At 33.2% G+C, this 21,587-nt stretch overlaps 1 protein-coding gene across 10 annotated transcripts in view; it reads right to left on the bottom strand.

Annotated features, from left to right (window-relative positions):
* The window catches only part of Dennd4a (DENN domain containing 4A), a 126,204-nt gene that overhangs the window by 65,304 nt on the left and 39,313 nt on the right, over positions 1–21,587 (bottom strand). For 8 of the 10 annotated variants that reach the window (XM_048793118.1, XM_048793117.1, XM_048793120.1 and 5 more), the window contains exons 2-6: positions 12,129–12,460; positions 9,254–9,503; positions 6,686–6,755; positions 3,054–3,223; positions 1,863–2,104 (exon numbers count right to left, since the gene is read on the bottom strand). In XM_048793118.1, coding sequence (XP_048649075.1) covers positions 1,863–2,104; positions 3,054–3,223; positions 6,686–6,755; positions 9,254–9,503; positions 12,129–12,439 — 1,043 coding nt within the window. In that variant the 5' untranslated portion in view covers positions 12,440–12,460. Of the gene's footprint in view, positions 1–1,862; positions 2,105–3,053; positions 3,224–6,685; positions 6,756–9,253; positions 9,504–10,091; positions 10,252–12,128; positions 12,461–21,587 lie in introns of those variants that run through there. The other 2 variants (XM_048793123.1, XM_048793124.1) reach the window with 2 other exon arrangements.

Here is a 21,587-nt window from a genome sequence, read left to right as displayed (position 1 = left end):
AACAAACAAAACACCAGACATGACAGGAAATGTAAACAAATACATAAAGCTATTAGTCTCTACCATTAAAGTACTCACAACCTAAAGGAAAAAAAAAAAAAAGTGACGGTGGGAACAACCATCACAGGACATAAATCTTCTCCAAATACTGAAGAAGTAAGAATAACAGAAATGAAAATTGTGATCCACAAATCCTTAAAGATTTCCAAGATTCATTCAGGGAGAATCTGTGAGATCAAAACTATTTTTACAATAATACTAAGACATCATTTTCCTTTTTCACTGGATTAACAACTGCACTGATGATACAAAAGCATTGTGGATAAAACTGCTGGCACCTGAGAATCAAGGCAGTGACACCAACCAAACTGTAGTAGCAATTATTATATTCTTTAATACCATATACTAATATAAAAAAGAACCATGAATTTCACTTAAGAATATTTTTGAAGGGCTGGGGGTTGTGGCTCAGTGGTAGAGCACTTGCCTAGAATGTGTGAGGTCCTGGGTTCAATCCTCAGCACCACATATTAATAAACAAAATAAGGTATTGTGTCCATCTACAACTAAAAAATGTTTAAAAAGAATATCTTTGAGCAGTAAAATTAATCTTATTAAATATCAACTCTGCCATACACAATAAAAATTACTCTGTGTGGCAAAAAGGAACATATGCATAAAGCACTTCCATTGTAAACAGAAGTACGGTAATTGTTTTGAGTTTGGAAAAGCCAAGTTTACATAGCAAGTTTGAGTGATTTAGTTGATTTCCAACCCATGGAAAGCCAGAAAGATGACTGACAAATAAAAACTACCCAGTGTTGCATAGTCAGCAGATATTTTCTCTATAAAAATGAACAAAGTGAGCTTGTGGCTACAAGAAAAATAATTGATAGTACTTGCTGCTAATAATTAAATTCAAACGTGCAAGTGAAAAATAAGAATTTTACCATCATGAACCTGACAATTTCCTGATAATCAAAATTTCTTCTGATGAGATAGATGGTAATATTAACAAACATGTTTTTTTATATTGATGATAAACGTGTCTACATTATGAAGATGTGCTTGACTCAGCGATATAGTATTTTCCAAATGACCAATTGTATAATATCGCAAAACTTTTGTTTTGGTACTAGAGAGGGTACTTTATCCCAAACTACATTCCCAGTCCTTTTTAGTATTTTTAAAATTTTTTTCAGAAAGGGTTTTGTTAAATTGACCCTGAACTTGAAATCCTCCTGCCTCAGCCTCCCAAATTACTGGGATTACAAGCATGCACTACCATGCCTAGAGTAAGGAATATTCTTAAAGGCTCATAATAAACCTAAATTATATCTAAGAACAAATTTAGATTTAAAAGTTCTAATATTGGCTAGAGACATAGCTCAGTGATATAGTGCTTACCTAACATGCGTGAGGCCATGGGCTCAATCCATAGTACCACTACCACCTCAACAAAAAATTCTAAAATTCCTCCAGATTAGGATCTTTAAGTTTTATAAAAGCATTTTTTCTTGTTTGGTTGGTGTTTTGGTGCTGGAGATCAAACCCAGGGCCTTCTGCATGCAATGCAAGCACTCTACCAACTAAGCTATATCCTCAGCCCCTATAAAAGCCTTTTTAAAGAGGCTCAAAATATTCATTTCAAACAATTCATCTCAAAACATTTACTTCATTGTTAAATAAAATTATTTTAAAAACACTTTAAAAGTATGACAATTAAATATTACCTGAGAGAAATAAAATGATCATTTTCCCCAAATAACTCTCAAGAAATAAAAATTACTCAATAATTAGTACAAAAATACCACATAATAGAAAGGTCTGCCAAATTTTGAACCAAGAAACTTCTAACTTACTTCTCAATTGGAAGGACATGAGGTCCAGAGATTGAATAACGATAAAGAAAAGTCAGAAACTTCCTGAATGCATCAAAAAAAGGCCAGTGAGAAAGAAGACAGATGCATTTGTTAGTGTGAATTGTTTTAGAATTATCTGATTTCCCATCTGCCAAGGGTGCTAAACCCAAAAGAAGTCTCTGTTTTTCTGTGAGATTCTCCTCGGAGTATGGTTCATAAAACTGAATAGCAGCACCATAAACCTGCAAAACAAGTAACATATTTAATACATATATTTTGTATCATTTATTCAAATCACATCATCTGTTAAATATTTAGCAGGTGTTTGCCATAAGCCAGGCCAGGTATCAGGGACTAGGAACACAGTGATGAAAAGATAACACCCTTGCTTTCTTAGTGTACTTGAGAACTATATAGTAGTAGTATTACATACTCTTTTATTGAAAAAAGGTGTTTTAATTAAATTATGCTTTTAAAATAAAGGGTGAAAGTTATGGGCTGGGGTTGTGGCTCCATGGCAGAGCACTTGCCTCATGCAGGTGAAGCACTGGGTTCGATCCTCAGCACCACATTAAAAAAATAAATAAAATAAAGTATATATGTCATCTATAACTAAAAATTAAAAAATTTTTAAAAAGAGTGAAAGTTATTATAACAATATTCTCTGCAAGAAAATGGTTGCAATTATTTAATAGAAAATTTTAGATAAGAAAATATAAATTCCAAATTTGAGAAATTCACTGAATTTCTCTGGACTTCAAGGTCTCCCTTCCAACTATGAGTCTATGATTCTAGGGCAAGGGATGTATATCAGTGGTGGAGTGCTTGCTTCATATGCACAAGGCCCTGAGTTTGATCCCTGGCATGGGATAGGGGAAAAGCTATAATTCTAAATCATGTTATATACTCAATAATGTCTTTTGCATTACTTTCAAAGCTTCATTATCACAGAAAATGAACCAATGAAGGATCATTATTTGATATTCACGAAAAAAGCATTTGGAAAGATGACAGAGTAAAAATTAATTCTTATTTCTCTGGATATAGTTGTTTTAACCAATTGGAAGAAGTATATGTATAATGGATTCTATTTAACCCATTCCTTTTTCTGTTATTCCTTGCAATATATAAAATTTAAGATTTGAAAATGTACAAGAAATCTGCAAACACTTTTATTAAAATACAAAGTACCTTTTCAGCTGAGGCTCCAGTTAACACAAATGTAGAAAACACAGGGAGAGGGTATTTGCTATTTGATGGCCAACATTCAATAGTTGCACCCATTGGTAAACAAAAAAGGGGAACAGATTCTGGTAGTGAAAATGATTCGTAATCTTCTTGAGGGTACCTACAAATTAGACCTATGAAAATAATGATAAATATTAGGTCATCATCTCTTGAATTTAGGTGTTCATAATCTGAATGATAATAAATTTGTTTTATTATTTCACATTGTACACATGTTCATCAAATAACTGAATGCTTCAGCAGGATTCATGTAGATTTTAATTCTCGAACATTAAAACTATTAAAATTGACTAAATGCTTAATATTTATCAAGCTTTATCTACAAAGGTTAGTGTGGGAGACCAACCTTACATGTGACTAAGTCACACTCCCCGGCTGGGTGCTGAGGCGCTCAGTCGCAGAAATGTGGCAGAGCTTTCCCCACCCTTCTTGGGTTTGATGGTCAGTGTCTCGTGCATGGGTGTGTCTTGCTACAGCCCCATGGGTGAAGCTATACTCACCTGTTCCTTTGTAATATAACCCCTTGCCCTGTTTAGGATAGAATCTTCCATAGAAGTGCCTTGTGTGTGTCCCCTTCTCTTACTGTGCTCTTGGGTGTGGCCTACCCAGGTGTCAGTCAACCTGCTGACAGTAGACATCATGAAGATAAACTCAGCCCCCTGAAACCTGACCCCTTGCCTCATTTGAATAGCTTCTCCTCAATAAAAGGGGTCAGCGCATGCTCTTGCTCAGCTCTCTCTTTCTCTCTCTCTGCGGACCCTTAAGGTCAGAGGAGCCGTCACAGGGACCCCAAAGAAAAAGGTATTTGTGTCTCTTGTGTGGTTATTTCGTGTAGCCCAGTTAGCCCAGTTTAACTGGAGTGACCCCTGAGCCTTTTAGTCACGAGAACAGAAACTCAGCAGGCTAGGTTAAGGCTAACAAAAAGGACAATCCTGTAGAAACACACATATACACTCCTAAAAATTCAGTTTATGGCCACAAACCATAAAGCATATTTTTTGAAATTTTCAATATGTTTATTTGCATATATTCACTCCACCAGTTCTCAATAACTTTCCCTCGTGGGACTTTTCATACATTAAACTATACATCTCATAGAAGTATATGTACTTTCTAGCACAAATGCAAAAAAATTCTCAAAAATATAGCAGTTATCTATTATGACATCATCAAAATAGTGTTAACTCAAACTCAGCTTCTAAATAATCCCAGCTATTATAAAAAGTCTGAGCTTTAATTAGCCTATGATTTTGCATTACGTAGACTAGTCTTAAAAATGGCCCATGCATCTTCTATTGAACAAATTCTAGGAGCAGGGCCTTATAATATATTTTGTGGGACTAGAAACAGAAAACAGGTTGCCATCTCTGAAGCTCTTAAAGACAAAAGGAAATCATCACTAGATGTGGCCACAAAACAAAATGATAAACTGGGAATAGGAGTAGTTAGTTCTACCACTAGGGAGAATAGAAAATTAAGAGTGCAGGACTCTAATTTTAAAAGGCTGAATCTGCAATCTTATAAATAAGATCTGTATGTTTGGTATTTTGAGGTCTCTGGAAATTGAACATTTCAGGCTGGGACTGTAGCTCAGGCATAGAGCGCTTGCCTAACACATGTGAGGCACCACATAAAAATAAAAATAAATAAAACAAAATAAAGGTACTGTGTCCATCTACAACTAAGAAAAAAAAGAAATTAAATACTTCAACAGTGTATCATAAACCTGCAAATTAGTTTACAATATTTTTCATTTTTGTGAAATATAATTACATATAAACTACTGAATTTGACTAAATTTATTGTAAATATTTTAAAAGATAAAGAAAAATATATAGCTTTCCCCTATTTTCTTATTTTTACATTTTATTTTATTTTTTTATTTTTTATTTTTTATTTTTTTCTATCTATTGATTTATTTTAGTTAAATATAAGATTAGGATTCATTTTGACAAGATTATAAAAGCATGGAACATTAAGTTGTTTTGATTCAGTTCCCAGTACTTCCCATTTCCCTCCCCTCTTCCCTCTCACTGTTCCCTTTCCTCTATCCTATTGATATTTTTGCTATTTACTTATAGTTTTTTCTTACATTAGTGTTGTGTGGATTGTACATGATGGTGATTCACTGCAGTATATTCATACATGTACACAGGAAAATTAGGTCAGATTCATTCCACTGTTCTTATCTCATCTCTTCTCCGTCCTCCCCTTTTTTAAAAATGTGTTTTTTTAGATGTTGATGGACATTTATTTATTTATTTATTTACATGTGGTGCTGAGAATTGAACCCAGACAAGCATTCTACCACTGAGCCACAATTCTAGTCCTTTCCCTTCCCTTTAATACTCTTTGTCTACTCCACTCTTCTATTCTATTTTTCATCCCCCACCCCCTTATTATAGATTAGCTTCTGTGTATCAGAGAAAACATTCAACCTTTGACTTTTGGGGACTGGCTTATTTCACCTGGAATGATAATCTCCAGTTCCATCCATTTACTAGCAAATGCTATATTCTCCCTCCCTCTTTCTCTCCATACACACACACACACACACACACACAATCACATTTTCTTTATCTATTCATCTGTTGAAGGTTATTTAGTTTGGTCCACAGCTTGGCTATTATGAATTGCGCTGCTATAAACATTGATGTGTCTGCATCACTGTACTAAGCTGATTTTATTTTTTTTTAATATTTATTTTTTAGGTGGACATGGACACAACATGGACACAACACAATGCCTTTATTTTTATGTGGTGGTGAGGATCGAATCCAGGTCCCGCCCGTGCTAGGTGAGCGCTCTACCACTGAGCCACAATCCCAGCCCCTATGCTGATTTTAAATCTTTTGGATACATACCAAGGCATAGGATAGCTGGGTAGTAAAGACAGTTCCATTTCTAGTTTTTTGAGGAATCTCCATACTGCTTTCCAAAGTCGTTACACTAATTTGCAGTCCTACCAATAATGTATGAGTATACCTTTTTCCCCACATCCTCACCAACACAGTTATTTGTATTCTTGGTAATTGCCATTCTGACTGGAGTGAGATGAAATCTCAATGTAACTTTAAAAAAATTGTAGTTGTAAATCGACAGAATGCCTTTATTTTATTTGTTTATTTTTATGTAGTGCTAAGGATCAAACCCAGTGCCTACACATGCTAGGCAAGCGCTCTGCCACTGAGATACAGACCCAGCCCATCAATGTAGTTTTAATTTGTATTTCCCTAATTGCTAGAAATATTGAACATTTTTTCCATATATATTTTGACTCCTTACATTAGCTTTTCCCTTCTTCCTACAAAGTATGAAGTTAAAGAGAAGAGTTACCAGAGAACTGATACCTGCTTATTATTTAAATGTGAGGCTTAAAAAACACATTTTTTCATATTAATCTTCCAGACAGCATCTAAAAACATATGGATAAGATAAAACTAAGAATCAACAAGATACGTTTGAGTCCCAGTACTGATACTAACATATCATAAACAGGCTTTGTTTCTTTTTTTAACCTTAGCTTACTTCACAATGCACATATATATAAAATATGCCCTGAAAAATGTACTTACCAGCTTTGTAAGATATAGTGTTAGTCTTTGCCACCGATTTCTTATAACATAAGTACACTGCAGATCCCCACTGAGTTAAGAGAGAGAAAGAGAGAAATAATATTTAATTTTAAAAGACAGTAACTAGACAAAATATGGCATCTCCAGATACTATAGTATATATTATCTAAAATGTAGTAACAGATTTTTCTCTGCTAGGTATTTTCAGTTTGTTATTCTGTGTTTTATTGGCATCATTGCCTAGTTTTCTTTTGGAAGTAAAATTAAACTGTTGTTGTTGTTGTTATTCCAATAATGTGAGGAAAAGTTGACTTTTTGATACAAAACTAAGCCACAACAATTCAGATAGTTATTCTAAGTCCAAGCCTTGGGCAGAAATGATAAATTAAGAAGTATCTATTCATCTGCATACCTTCCATTTGACTCCATACCCCTTCCAGATATTGCAAGAATTTTTCTGAAGTCTTTTATGCCAAAACTCAAAGAGTTGTAATTTGCTATATCCATTTTCTTATTTCTCATCATTTTCTGAATCCATTCCAAATTGGACCTTTTTTTTTTTTTGGTACCAGTGACTGAACCAATCCCCACCACTTTTTATTTATTTTATAGTTGTAGATGGACAGCCAGCCTTTATTTGTTTATTTTTTATGTGGTGCTGAGGATGAAACCCAGCACCTCACACATGCTCTGCAAGCCCACTGCCACTGAGCTATAGCCCCACTGCTTGCTTATTTATTTATTCATTTATTTTGAGAGAGTGTCTGAGGCTGGCTTTGATTTGGCAATCCACCTGCCTCAGCCTCCTGAGTCACTGGGATTGCAGGTATGCACCACCACATCTGGCTAGGCCTCTTTTTACACACCTGAGCTAAGAGTGAGGTCTTTTAAAAATAACATATAATAATTGTACATATTTATAAGGTATAATGTGATATTTTAATACATGTATATAAAGTGTAGTGATGTAAGAGTGATTTTTACATTTTTAAAGGGTTGTTTATTAGGGCCTGGACTAGGCTTGTGGCAATGAAGTGGGTGAGAAGTGGTAAAGTTCAAGATATGTTTTAAAATTAGTCAATAGAGTTTACCGAAGAACAGAATGAGTAGTAGAATTCTAAGAAAGGTTAGGATTATTCTAAGGATTATTAGTCTGATTATTAGTCTGAGTAACTAGAAAAGTAGAATTTCTATTTGAAGACTATGGAGTTCAGCAGATTTGGAAAGACACATTAGGAGTCCAATATTGATAATGTGAAATTTGAGATATTCTATTAAATAAGATACCTAAAAAGAAATAATAAATGAGAGAAATCCAGGTTAGACACATAAACATAGATGGCATCCACACATAGCCTGTATTTAAATAATCAGATCATCAAGGGAATGAGTTTAGATGGTAAAGGTAAATGGAGTGAGGATTGAACTCAGGGGCACTCCAATACACAGGAGTTTGGGAGATAGAAAGGCATCTGCAAAGGCAGAAAAGTAATGATGGGTGATATAGTAAGAAAAACAAGGTAGGGCTGGGGTTGTGGCTCAGAGGGAGAACGCTTGCCTCTCATGCATGAGGCACCAGGTTTGATCTTCAGCACCACATAAAAATAAAACAAAGATATTGTGTCCACCTTTAACTAAAAATAAATTAGAAAAAAAAGAAAAACAAGCTAGTACATGAGAGAGAATACATCCTGTCTTCCTGCCATGGTTTCCCCCCCCCCCAAAAAAAAGATCACCTATATCAAAACTTTCTAAAAAATTGAGACAGGAAACTAATAATTGGACTCAACAAGAAATCTTGATGGAATGATAGAGACAAAATAAACAGAGTCAAAGTGAGGAATGGGACAAAATGTACTCAACTCTTTTGAAAAGTTTTATTATTAAGAACAATGGAAGGAGCAACAGAAGGAGGAAAATATGGGACCAAAAAAATTTGTAAAGATATCTTGTAGTATACTACTTTGGATCTGTAGGAAATAAATTTTGATAGGGAAAATCTGATGATTCAAAAAAAATTAGGGAGAGTTGCTGAAGCCAAGACCTCAAAGCTGTGTATGGTATGGAACCCAGCACACAAGTTGGGGGTGGGGGTAGTTAGAGACAGCATATTGCTTTTGCAGTTAAAAAGGAATAGTTATGGCTTTTGTGGGAGGGGGGAGTTGGTACTGAGGATTGAACTTAGGGGCACTTAAAACACTGAGGTTCATCCCCAGCCTTTTTTTATATTTTTTTTTTAGAGACAGGGTCTCACTGAGTTTCTTGGGGCCTTGCTAAGTTGTTGAGGCTGGCTTTGAACTCATGATCCTCCTGCCTCAGCCTCCTGAGCTGCTGGGCATGTGCTACCACGGCTGGCTAGGTTTTTTAATATTTTTTTTTAAAAAGGGTTTTGCATAGCTTCTTTTGAAAATACAACTAAAATACTTTCTCAAAATGAAATAGCCAACATCTTCAAAAACATTTTTCAGGTCTGTGATTATGCTATGTTTTTTTCAAGAAAAGATTCATTTAGAATTATGCTTTTTTTCCTCCAGTGGCTAACTTTACCAGTGCAAAAGAATCACTTACCATACTATTATTGAGATTCTTGTCGACTTTGCAGAATGTGTGTGGTGGACTTTCTCCTTTACTGGGAATAATAATACATATGTCTGTGACAGCCAATGTATTCTGAGTCACATTTTCAGAGGCTCTTCGATAAGTGACATAAATCCTTTGTGATGAGGTACTGCCACTAATATTTGCAGGATGCCCATAAGGAGTACTTTGAATAATTTCACAACCCTGTTTCAATCTTTCTTTCCAGTCATATAAAACCCTAAAAAATAAATAAATAAATACACAAAGCACCCTTAAATTTGAAAAGTTATATTCTCAGGCATTATAAATTCATTCTAAAATGTGAAGTGTGGCACACTGTATTAGATGAATTAAATTAGACAATTAGATTGTTTATTAAAACCAAGCATTTTCTTTAGAAAAACCAATGTACATTTTGGCCAAAGTTAAAATTTTACAAAAGGTTACATGCCCAGACAGTATAGAACCTTCTTGCACATTTTTATCTCCAATATATCCCTCATCTTTAAGAGTGATATATTTTTAATTTCTCTAAGAGTTTAATTTCTCCAAGAAAAAGAAAAATAACTTCAAATATATCTTTAATAAGAGTCTGTGTGAAAGGGCTGAAGATAGTGGTGGTAGAGCACTTGCCTGGCAAGCCCAAGTCCCTGGAGTCATATCCCTAGCACCCAGAAAAGAAGGAAAAAAGGCAGGGTAAAAGACAACTTTTTTCTTCTTTACTCTGTGTGGTAAAATCATAAGCTTTTAATAAAGAACAGGCCAAGCATTATTTTTTTAATAATACTTAAAGCACTTGGGAACACCAAGAAAACTTCATACTTACAGATTAGGTTATTTCCTCACAGAATTCACTAACTTCAGAACGAAGTCCTTTACATTGGTTAAAAAAAAAAAAGTTTAAAGCTCTACTACTTTAAATATGTCTCTGATTTTGATATAAAAATGGTTATAACAGGCAACATCTTCAAAATCAATCAAAATTCCTGGAAATAATAAACAAATTTAATGCCAAGAATTGGTCACATTATTTTTTCTAATAAAATTATGCCTTCCTAAAGAATTATAATTTCCCTTTTTATCCTGGCTCTCAACAATATTTTACTGAAAATTCAGAATTATATTTGATGTTCAATCACAACTGTGTTAACCTTAATGTTAGCTTAAGTGCTTGGTTTTCCTCCTTTTGATCTTCTTTTTCTTTTTTTTTTTAACCAAAAGAAAAAGAGGAACCTAATAACAGAGAAGATATAAATGAATTCAAGTTCCTGCCAACTCTTATTAGCTGTTTTATTTTAGTCAATACTTAAACTTCTCTGAGCCTTATACCACTTAACTATAAAATCAAACATTTTAGCTTCAAAGGATATTATAAAAGAAGTAAAAAGATAAGCCACAGAATAGAAGAAAATATTAACAAACCATATAACTAATAAGGGATTGTATCTAAAATATGTAAAGAACTAGTACAGCTCAACAAAAAAAGACATCCCAATTAAAAAATGGGCAAAGAGGGGCTGGGGATGTGGCTCAAGCGGTAACGCGCTCGCCTGGCATGCGTGGGGTGCTGTGGGTTCGATCCTCAGCACCACATAAAATAAATTAAAGATGTTGTGTCTGCCGAAAACTGAAAAATAAATATTAAAAAATTCTCTCTCAAAAAAAAATGGGCAAAGAATTTGAACAGATATTTCTCCAAAGACACACAAATCTGCAGAGTAAGCACATGAAAAGATAAGATACTCAACATCATTAGCCATCAGATGAATGCAAATCAAGACTGCAATGATTTATCATCTCACACCCATTAGGGCAGCTATAATTTAAAGGCAAATATGAAATATTATCTAGGATATGAAATATTAGCTGGGATATAGAGAAACTGAAACCCTCATACACCACTTGTGGGAATGCATAATGGTGGAGATGCTTTGGAACATTCTGGCAGTTCCTCAAAAAGTTAAATTCAGGATTACCACAAGACCCTAGCAATTCTACTCCTAGGTTTTTTTCACAAAAATGAAAACATGTCTACATAAAAACTTATACATGATTATTCAGCAGCATTATTCATATAGCCAAAAAGTGCAAATATCCCAAATATCCATCAACAGATGAATGTATAGATAACGTATGAGCCATATGATAGAATACTATCCAGCCATATGAAGGAATAACGTGTAGACACATACTACAACATGGATGAACATTGAAACCATCATGCTAAGTGAAAGAAACCAGTCATTAAAGACTACATATAGTATTATTCCATTTGCATGAAACATTCCAAATAGAAAAATCCATAAAAACCGAATGTAAAATGTGATTGCCTAGGGCTGAGTGGTTAGGTGAACTGGGTAGCAACTACTACAAGTACAGGATTTCTTTTGGGCATGATAGAAATGTCTAAAATATATTGTGGTAGTGGTTGCGTAACTCTGTGAATATATTAAAAACCCACTGAATGGTATACTTCAAATGGGTGAATTTTATGCTATGTAATTGTATTTAAGTTGTTACATACAAAAAAAAAGTTCAATACAGTACCCTAAGTAAGGCTCTAATCTACCTCAAGATTCTTGTTTGACACATAGTTAAGCATCCATCTAAAATCATTATAATATGCTTAAGGTATTATGTATATCTAAACTAAAAATATTAGAGACAGGCAGAGAGAGAGAGAGAGAGAGAGAGAGGGGTAGAGGGGAGTACACAGAGAATAGAGGATTCTGGATGTAAACATGTCTATTTTTTTTTACAGCTACCATATCTCTATTAATGAACTAAATGAATCACTAACTTTAAAACCTACAAGTATATTATTTGAATCAGTAACTATAATTCATTTTTAAAAACTACTTACCCCAGGTCTGTAAGTGGAGGTTTATCTCTTCCTCTTCTATAACAAAGGTAAATCTGGGGACCCACAAGACTCCCATTATTGAGATCCGCTGACAGTCCGGTTGGAGTAACATCAATGCACACATAATCCCGTGGTACTTCTTCCCCAAGAGATTTAATAATAACTGAAACATCTGTGATAGGTTCTTTTGGTTTAGCTACTTTATGACAGGCATCATTGAAGTGAATTTCTTCTTCAAGAGGTTTTGAAACATCAGTTAGTCCTGCTACAACAAAGTAGTCAGCAACCCGAGGTCCCTTGTCTTCAATCATCTTCCATTACAGAAAGTACATCTGAAAGAAAAATCAGAGTGGTATGGTACTATAATAAGCCAAGTAAAGATAAGCGGTTGGTGTACAAATAAGAACAACAAAACTATTAAAAGAGTAGTAGCTCCAAGCACCACACACACAAAAAAAGAGCAGTAGGATCTTTCTGATATTCATACTAGCATTATATATTTAACCTTCATAAGTAAAGAGCATACATTTTTGTAAGAATGATTATCATCAGCATTTTGTTTATTATAAAAATAATGCATTAATTTCTAATTTTAGCTGGGCATGATGATTCATTCCTATAAACCCAGAAACTCAGGAGGCTGAGGCAGGAGGATCACAAACTCAAGGCCAGCCAGGCTCAGCAACTTAGTGTAGCCCTAAGCAACTCAGTAAGACCCTGTCTCTAAATAAAATACAAAAAAGGGAGGAGGACGTGGCTCAGTGGTTAAGCACCTCTGGGTTCAATCCCCAGTACCAAACAAACAAAAACAAAAAACAAATAAATAACCACTAGCACAGGAAGATAATAGTTTCAGCCCCTATTCTAAAAACACACAAGGAAAAATCCACCATGAATGAGTCTCAGCAAACAGAAGAATTTCAAATAATAAGTGTAGGGAAGAGATTATAACTGTTAATACATGCACATAATAAATTCAAAGGAAAATACACAAAGCAAAATTTACCATATTTGTAAACACTTTAATAATAAAATCTTCTCCAACTGTCAATTATCATTTAACCTTATTTTTTAAACTAGGAGAATACAGTAAACAATACTGTCATTATTCATATACCTCTATTATTGGAAAAATTTTATCTGAAACAGAATTTCCCAGCCCATGTTTCAGAAGTTATACTTAGTTCCTACAAATGAAAAGAAAGGATTCCAAGGACAAATAAATTAGGTATATATACTTTACACCTCTTTGGAATATTTACTATGTGGCAGGGAATAGGGGTAAGAGAATAACAAAGCTCAGCAGTCATTTGATAAGGTAGCTGATTGACCTGGCTTAACCCAGAATTTCTGTAGTCTATTTGAGCAATGAATCCTGTTTTATTCCCTAACAACAAGAAAAACCCTTACAACAAGCCTTAGAAAATGCTAGTTTGAAGTAAATAACTGGGGGCTGGGGTTGTGGCTCAGCGGCAGAGCGCTCGCCTAGCACATGTGAGGCCCTGGGTTCAAACCTCAGCACCACATAAAAATAAATAAAGATATTGTGTCCAACTAAAAAATAAAAAAAATTAAAAAGAAAGTAAATAATCTTTCCTATGGACAATAAAAAGCTTAGGGCAAAGAAATTCTTTTGTGTAATATATGCTTACTTGTTCATAATTACAACCATTTTCACCACTATCCCAAGCTCATTTTATTTTCTATATTACTAATATCATGAGTTTCCAAAATTCCGCCACATTTCTTATAATGTGTATTCACTGTTTAAAGATACTCTGTAAATTCTCTATTTTCTTAGAAAATGAGCCTAAATACGGATTACATGTTCCCACTTATTTTATTAAGATGTTACTTAATAAAATAAGATGCCTTATTTTATTAAGATGGCTCCCATGCAACAATTCCTTTACACACAAGTGCTAAACTTTTCAGATACTCCTCTTAGACCAATATTAAGATGGATGTAATAATCTGTTTTCCTGAGGAGACTGTTAAATGCCAACTCATTACTCTCAGGTGACTGCATAAAATATATGCTCTAGAAAATAGCAGTTTTAACCAGTTAACAACCAATTTATTTTTAAAAAGTAGTAAAAAAAAAAAAAAACCCACAAAACTACTTTTTTTAGTTTTTACCTAACTTTTAAAATCCACTTCATTAGCCTTTAAAAACAAATTTTAATGGCTGTATGATATTTTATGGCTAAACATTACTGATCTAACTTTATCTATTGCTGATCATTTATAACTTCCATATATTTTGCTAATATTTTTAAATGCTATAAGTAAATAACCTTGAACATAAACTTCTTGCCACAACTCATTACTTTATAGGATAAATTCATTTAAGTGAAATTATTAGATCACAAATTACATTGCCTCTGAGTTTATGTGCTTTTAAGTGTCTGTGAATTTTAAATTGTAAGTTCTTGATAGATAGTGGTCTTAAAAATTACTTTGGTATAGCACTTTCATTATAACAAATAAATTAAAATATGTTCCTTTTTTCCTAGATTCTAACTTCATGTTATTTAAAGTAAAGAATAAAATCACTATGCCATATAATAGTTTTATGTGTTGCTGTGCAGGAAAAGGGGAAAGAAAATGGAAATAATACCACCATGAAAGCATAGATATTTATAAGCTTTTCTGGAAAATTATTACCTTAGCTTTGGAAATAAACAGCTATTATACTGATAAACAAACATTTGTGAGAAACAGATATAAAAATTGCTTTCTATTAGATTTCCCTGGTTTACAAATTTTAATAATTTGATTTCATTCACAATTGAATATAGTAAATAATGAATAAAAGAGAACAAGGTTTTGTTCTTTATCAGTAAATATAAGAAAAAAATAGAGCATTTGGGGAAAGCAGTCCCAATCACACATGAAACCTAGACTTTTAATATTATCATCAGAGCAAAAATTTCTACCCAATTAGGAGATAAATTTAAATTCATTTTTGGAAATTGGGGATCAAAAAAAAAACTGTTGCATTTGATCCAACAGTTCTCTAAATAATAACAGTAATATAAAACCCTGAAATAACTTAACTCAAGCTAAAGTTACAATAACACATCATTAATCAATGATAGTTTCAAAATTGTCTGGCATGCTATAAATAAGATATTCATAAGATATAGATATCCATAAGACAGATATAGATAAGATAGATATATTCATAAGATAGATATAGACAAGATATTCATAAGATAAAATGTTCACAGGAGTCTTAAATTTCAGACACCTACTTAGCTAGTATTTCACTTTAAATGACATTTATTTTCTTTGAAAACAGAACAGGTATAAGAGAACTAACCTGGCCAGTCACTACAAGAAGCTCTTACTCATTCAGTAACTAATGAAGACTGGTTTCTTTTACTCCCTTTCTACCTCTGAAATTCTTTTTTTCTTTTTAAATTTTTTTAGTTGTTGACAGACCTTTATTTTATTCATTTATTTATATGCGGTGCTGAGAATCAAATTCAGTGCCTCACACATCCAAGGCAAGTGCTCTACCACTGAGCCACAATCCCAGCCCCTGAGATTCTTTTTTTATTTCTTATTTCATTAGGACAAAATAGTTAAGCATTTGCTACCTAGGTTAATTCTAAGGACAAGAAAAGGCAAGAGTAAAAAAATCAAAGGAAACATTTTAAAAATTAAAAAACAAGAAATTCTGCAAATAAAAAGTTTTATTAAATTATTAACTATTACTGCAATGCCAAAAACAAGTAAAACCCTTCCAGATGGGACCTGCTAAATAATCACAAACTCATTTATATATGAAAAAGGCAGATAACACAATGAACTAGTTTAATGCTCCCCCTACATAACCTTCAGTTTGCTTAAATAAACTGGAAAATTTTTTCTGCCTATTTACATAATTTCCTAGTTATTCCAGCTCATCTTATCAAAACTAAACTAGTCTCTCCATTCTCATTGTTTCTAAACCTTAATTTTTCGTCCAAGCAAGGTAATTTAATCTATTGTCTTTTGAATATAGCTTTGCTATTTTCCTCATTGACTACATACTATTTCCTCTTTCTAGTTGATATATGTTCATATTTTTCAAAAAACTTCAAATGGATTTTCGTTTCAACTTCATGAATTGTACAAAGCACCCAAGAAAAAGGACTATCAATAATTTCATTCACAATAACAAATCAGATTTGTATTTTACCATGTTTCCAAATATTTAAGAACAGAAAACATCCTTCTAATCCTCATACAGCTACAGAGAATATAAATATTGAATTTGATTTTATAAACATTTTCCAAATTATTATAATTGGTCCTTTCCAACTTGAGCCCAACAGAATGGCTCCCACAAATAAGGGTAGCAAGAAGATGAAGGACTGTTCTGCCGTCAATGAGGCGGAGACTCAAGAATGCACCATCAACATTCACAAGCACATCCACAAAGTGGGCTTCCAGATCTGGAAATTTGCCGTAAAGGAGATGGGATTCCAGATGTGCACACTGACACTATGTTCATCAAAGCTGTTTGAGTTAAAGGAATAAGGAATGTCTATATTGTAAAATTCACGTGCATCAGGAAAACATAATGAGTATGAAGATTCACCAAGTAACCCCTATACTTAAGTAACCTATGTTCCTGTTACTACATTCAAAAATCTATAGTCAATGTGGATAAGAACTAATTGTTGATTGTCAAATAGTTATAAAACTTCAAAAAAATTGCTATAATCATCACAACTATACTTAAAAACTACACAGCATTGCATCAAATACAAATATACACTGTAACCACTATCCCACTATTCCATTCCCAGATAGTACCCAAAATACTACAGGTAGGTGTTTTAAAATATTTATTAAGTGAATGTTTACTATTTTACTTATTTACTTATGTTTAATTATTTATAAAAATATTTATTAAGTGAATGTATACTTCCTCAAGTATATTATATTAGATGTAGTATCTTTTTTCCCTACAATTCAGAATCATTTTTTTAAACTTCAATTAAATATTATGGTTACTGACACAGATCAGCTAGATTTGAGTCTGTAAATATAACCACCATTATCAAGGCCCTAAACAAAAAGTAAAATGTATTGAATAAGTAATCTATTAATTAAATTCAATTAATTTTTAATAAATACTTATTGAGGTGTGACATTATTCTAAGAGGGGCCACTGCCTTCAAAGTTTCTTGTGTAGTTCTACCTTTCCTCACCTCTTTGTATACTTTTATTCCACTTCTATCCATCTTTTCTCCTATCATCCCCCCAGATGCCAAGTGCTTGCTTCACCCCGCCCAAAGTTTCCCTATCAGTCTCTCCCCAGAAGCCCCATGCACAGAAGTTACACCTACTTTGTTTTCTCTTTCCCCTACTTCCTTGAAAACTGGCAAGTCCTTCAGCATCAGCATCCCATGGAGATTTTTAAAGGAAAGAAATCTGATTTGCATATCATTCTTAAGAGGACACTGATTTTTTTTAAAGGTTAACCCACCCAAGGCAAACTTGATTTTTTTAAAAAGTAAGCATTAATAACACAAATTGATGGACTATGTGAAGGAGATTTCTTGGACAAGAGGGACTCACTTGTCTACTTTGGATATAATGACTTTAATACCTATCCCCAAGAAAAAATTAACAAGAAAATCAAAACATACATGTGTAATTTAACAGCTCTCTTCTGTGACATAACTAACCCCTGATTTATAACAACAACAACAACAAAAAACTTATAATAGGAATAATTGGCATTTGGAAGGGAAGGGTATCTCATTACTAGTTATAGTCCAACCCTTCATTTATAGCCAAAGAAACTGAAAAACAGAAGGTGGCTTACAGAAGGATTTTGGCTAGTTAGTGGCAGAGCCCCAGCAAGAACTTAAGTCTCTTAATTCAATATTCTTTACATTGAGAATTTTGCCTCTAACAAATAGTATTATTGAATTAATACTAATACAAAGGACATCTTAAGGCATCTTCTTTCAATAAACTATTCTGTGTCACTTGTTACTCATATGAAAAACAAAAACTACTCACACACTACTGAAGGTTTCTGTCTGAATATCAGATTTTAATTTGTGAATCCTGCAGGTCTCAGTTTTAAAAATACTGTATTGACAATAAGAATTGAGTTTAAATTAATTTCAATCCAATTGTTTCTTTTTAGTGAAACTATGAATAAAGTCCCAAACATTTTTAAATAAAATGATTACATACTTTGTTTTCATTTAATTAAGGAACAATAAACAGGGCTGGTGTTGTGGCTCAGTGGTAGCGCTCTTGCCTAGCACATGTAAGGCACTGGGTTTGATCCTCAGTACCACATAAAAATAAATAAAAATAAAGTTATTATATCCATCTACAACTTAAAAATATATGTTTTTTTAAAAGAAACAGTAATTTTCAAATACCAATTCTTCCAGACAAGTGTATATTTGAAAAAAAAATCAGATAAAGAAGAGTAAGATAGAAAGTAAAAGAATAACAAAGGGTACAAAAGAGTAAATATGTAGAGTATTAAGGAGTATGAGATTTTTTTATAAAACACCTATTTTGGGGGTATTTATGTGTGGTATCTCATTCCTAAAAGAAAAACACACACATGTAAGACACCTCAAATGTAAACTCAAGCAACTTCCATATATATAACATGTTTCAAAGAAGCCGATGCCCAAAAATACTTTCTCTTCACACTTTTAAATGGAATCAGTTTCAAATCCTTAACAACAGAGATTATAGAAATCTCATGAAATAACCAGTTTTCTGAGCAAGATAATAAGCCACGTTGCATTATTAAATTTCATATGCCATTGTCGTATTTTCTTTAAATTGAATAACTTAGTAAGTTGTAGTTATGAGAAATTTTAAACACCAAATATAAAGATGTGCAACTGATGATATCTTAAGAGGATAGCCAGACCAATTGTATTGTGCCAATTTACTGTAAGTTAGCTTTATAATGCTAGTTATAGCTTTATAAAGGAATTTCAATAAGAGTCAAAATTTCTACAGGAAAACAAGTGCAGAAATCACAAGCATATCAAGAGAAAGAAACCACCACTTTACCCAACCTGGATAAACTATTAATGACAGGGAAATGGCAACAGAAAGAATGGTAACTTTAACTGCTAACTTTGGTAATGATTAACAATTCTAAATAATTTTGATTTTCTATTTGTCATAGAAGATGAGACTAATATAAAACCCGTCACCACATAAAGTGTTTGCAAAGTTGTTTCTACTAATATAGAAAATATATCAGTTTTTGCTTTATTTTCTATACAGGCATAAGAAAATAGAATAGAAAATTACTAGAACATCTTTGATTGTAAACGTTAAGTTATGGTCCACAGAATGATATGTCAACGTGTGTCCTGCAACTACACGTTAAACCATATCTTTCAGCACAGGTGTCCTCCAATAGCCGTTTCATTCTTCATTCAAAACACTCATTCAAAACTTTCATTCTGAGATAACTGTAGATGCATATTCAATAGAGAGAAATAATAGCAATGCCCTTTACTTAATCTTTCCCAAGGTAACATCTTGCAAAGCTGTACTACCATATCACAGTTAGAATATTGACAATGATACAATTAATTTGTCTTATCCTTATTTCCATAGTTTTACTTATATTCATCTGTGTGTATTTATATTTAGTTTTATTAGTTATATCACATGTACACAGTACCATAGATCCGTCACCAATGTCAAGACACAATGGATTTCCATTATAAGGATCCATGGTGTTGCCCTTTCACAAGCATACACACTTCCCTCTGGACCCTCCATCCCACTGCCCCTAATCCCTATGGAATAGTATATTTTTATCAGAAAGTATATATAGCATATGAAAGGAAAACATGATGTTTCCCAGAGCAACACCTCCCTACAAAATGGGTGCAAAAACAAGACAAAGCACAAAGAATAAACACACATTGTGTGGAAAGACTTATTGGTCAAATTTACTGTCATCTAAAACATTCACATGAATATAATTATGCAAACAAATATACAGACTTATACATGTACATAAAAGATAAGGAAAACTGAGTGATCATCTACCAAAACACAATGAAGACCAGTCTCAGTTCTGAGATAAATTTTCCTAGACTGGAAACAAGCAGAATATATTAACAACTACAGTGAGGAGTCCTAGACATACAAGAACAAAAGTTTTATACTTTGTTCAAGACCAACTCTGTCTCTCACCTGGAAATTATGTTGGAGCTGAAGTAGCTGGTATTGTCTTGAAAAGGATCTATTCTGGACAAAACAACAGACTGGAAACTTGAGTGTTAACATACAGATACCTCATCTCTAAATAGACTATAAACAATTCATAATGTAAGAACCCTCATCTCTCTTTTTTGAAAAATATTTTTAGTTGTAGATGGATACAATAACTTTATCCTTTATTTTATTTTTTTACATGATGGTTGAGGTTTGAATCCATTGCCTCACAGGTGCTAGGCAAGTGCTCCACCACTAAACCACAACCATAGCCCCATGCCTTCTGATTCCCTCACTCACATAGCAGTTATAAACACAAGGTAGGTGTGTAAATAATAAATGAATGAGGTCAGCCCAGTAGGAAAAAAAATAGGAAAGTGAAAATACCATAGAATCAGAGGATTTTAGAGCCAGGGAGTTACTAGGAGATTTTGTTTCAATTACTCATGTATAGTAACAAATATGAATAGATTTTCATTGCAAGATTAGTAGTTGACATTTGTTACTAACTTATAGGCAATCTGATTTTTTATAATTGAAGAAATTTTATAATTAAATATAACAGCTTGCCAAGACAAAATAAATCAATTTATGATTTAATTTTCATGGCTTTTAATTTGGAGTTCTACTACACCATACTTCATATTTAAGAATGGAAGAGAAGAAAGCAATTCCTTGAGGAGACTAGTATGTTAATTAGTGCAGGTGGGTTTTGATGAACAAAAAGTAAATACCTAAGTGGGAGAGGTTAAACTGATTGAAATGAGTAGGACAGTTAGCAGGTAAGAAAAAAAAAAAAAAAGACAAAGGAGTAAGATGGAAAAAGAAGTTGAATAAAGAGCTATGGTAAGAAAAGGAACAAAAAGGATGAGGAAGAGAAGTTATAAGAGCAAAAAAGTAAAATCTAGTGCAGAAATGGGAAGGAGTAAAACAGGGCATGGTGGCACATGTCTATAATCCCAGCTACTTGGGATGGATGCTGACGCAAAAGGATTGCAAGGTCCAGCCCTCCCTGGGCAACTTAGGGAGACATCTCAAAAAAAAAAAAAAAAATTAAAAAAAGGTCTACAGATGTAGCTCAGTGACAGAGCACCCTGAGTTCAATATCCAGTATTCAAAAAGGGGGCCAGGCAGGTGGAGAAAAAGAAATGGGAAGGTGAAAGGTAGAAAATTATTAGAGAGGGATGGGGAAATGGTTTCTGGAAAATTTTTAATGCTTCATACATTCTTTTAAAA

The sequence above is a fragment of the Marmota marmota genome, unplaced genomic scaffold, assembly GCF_001458135.2.
Source record: "Marmota marmota marmota unplaced genomic scaffold, marMar, whole genome shotgun sequence".
NCBI lineage: Eukaryota > Metazoa > Chordata > Mammalia > Rodentia > Sciuridae > Marmota > Marmota marmota.
Note: the sequence above shows the minus strand (reverse complement) of the source record. Positions and strands in the feature narration are given on the sequence as shown.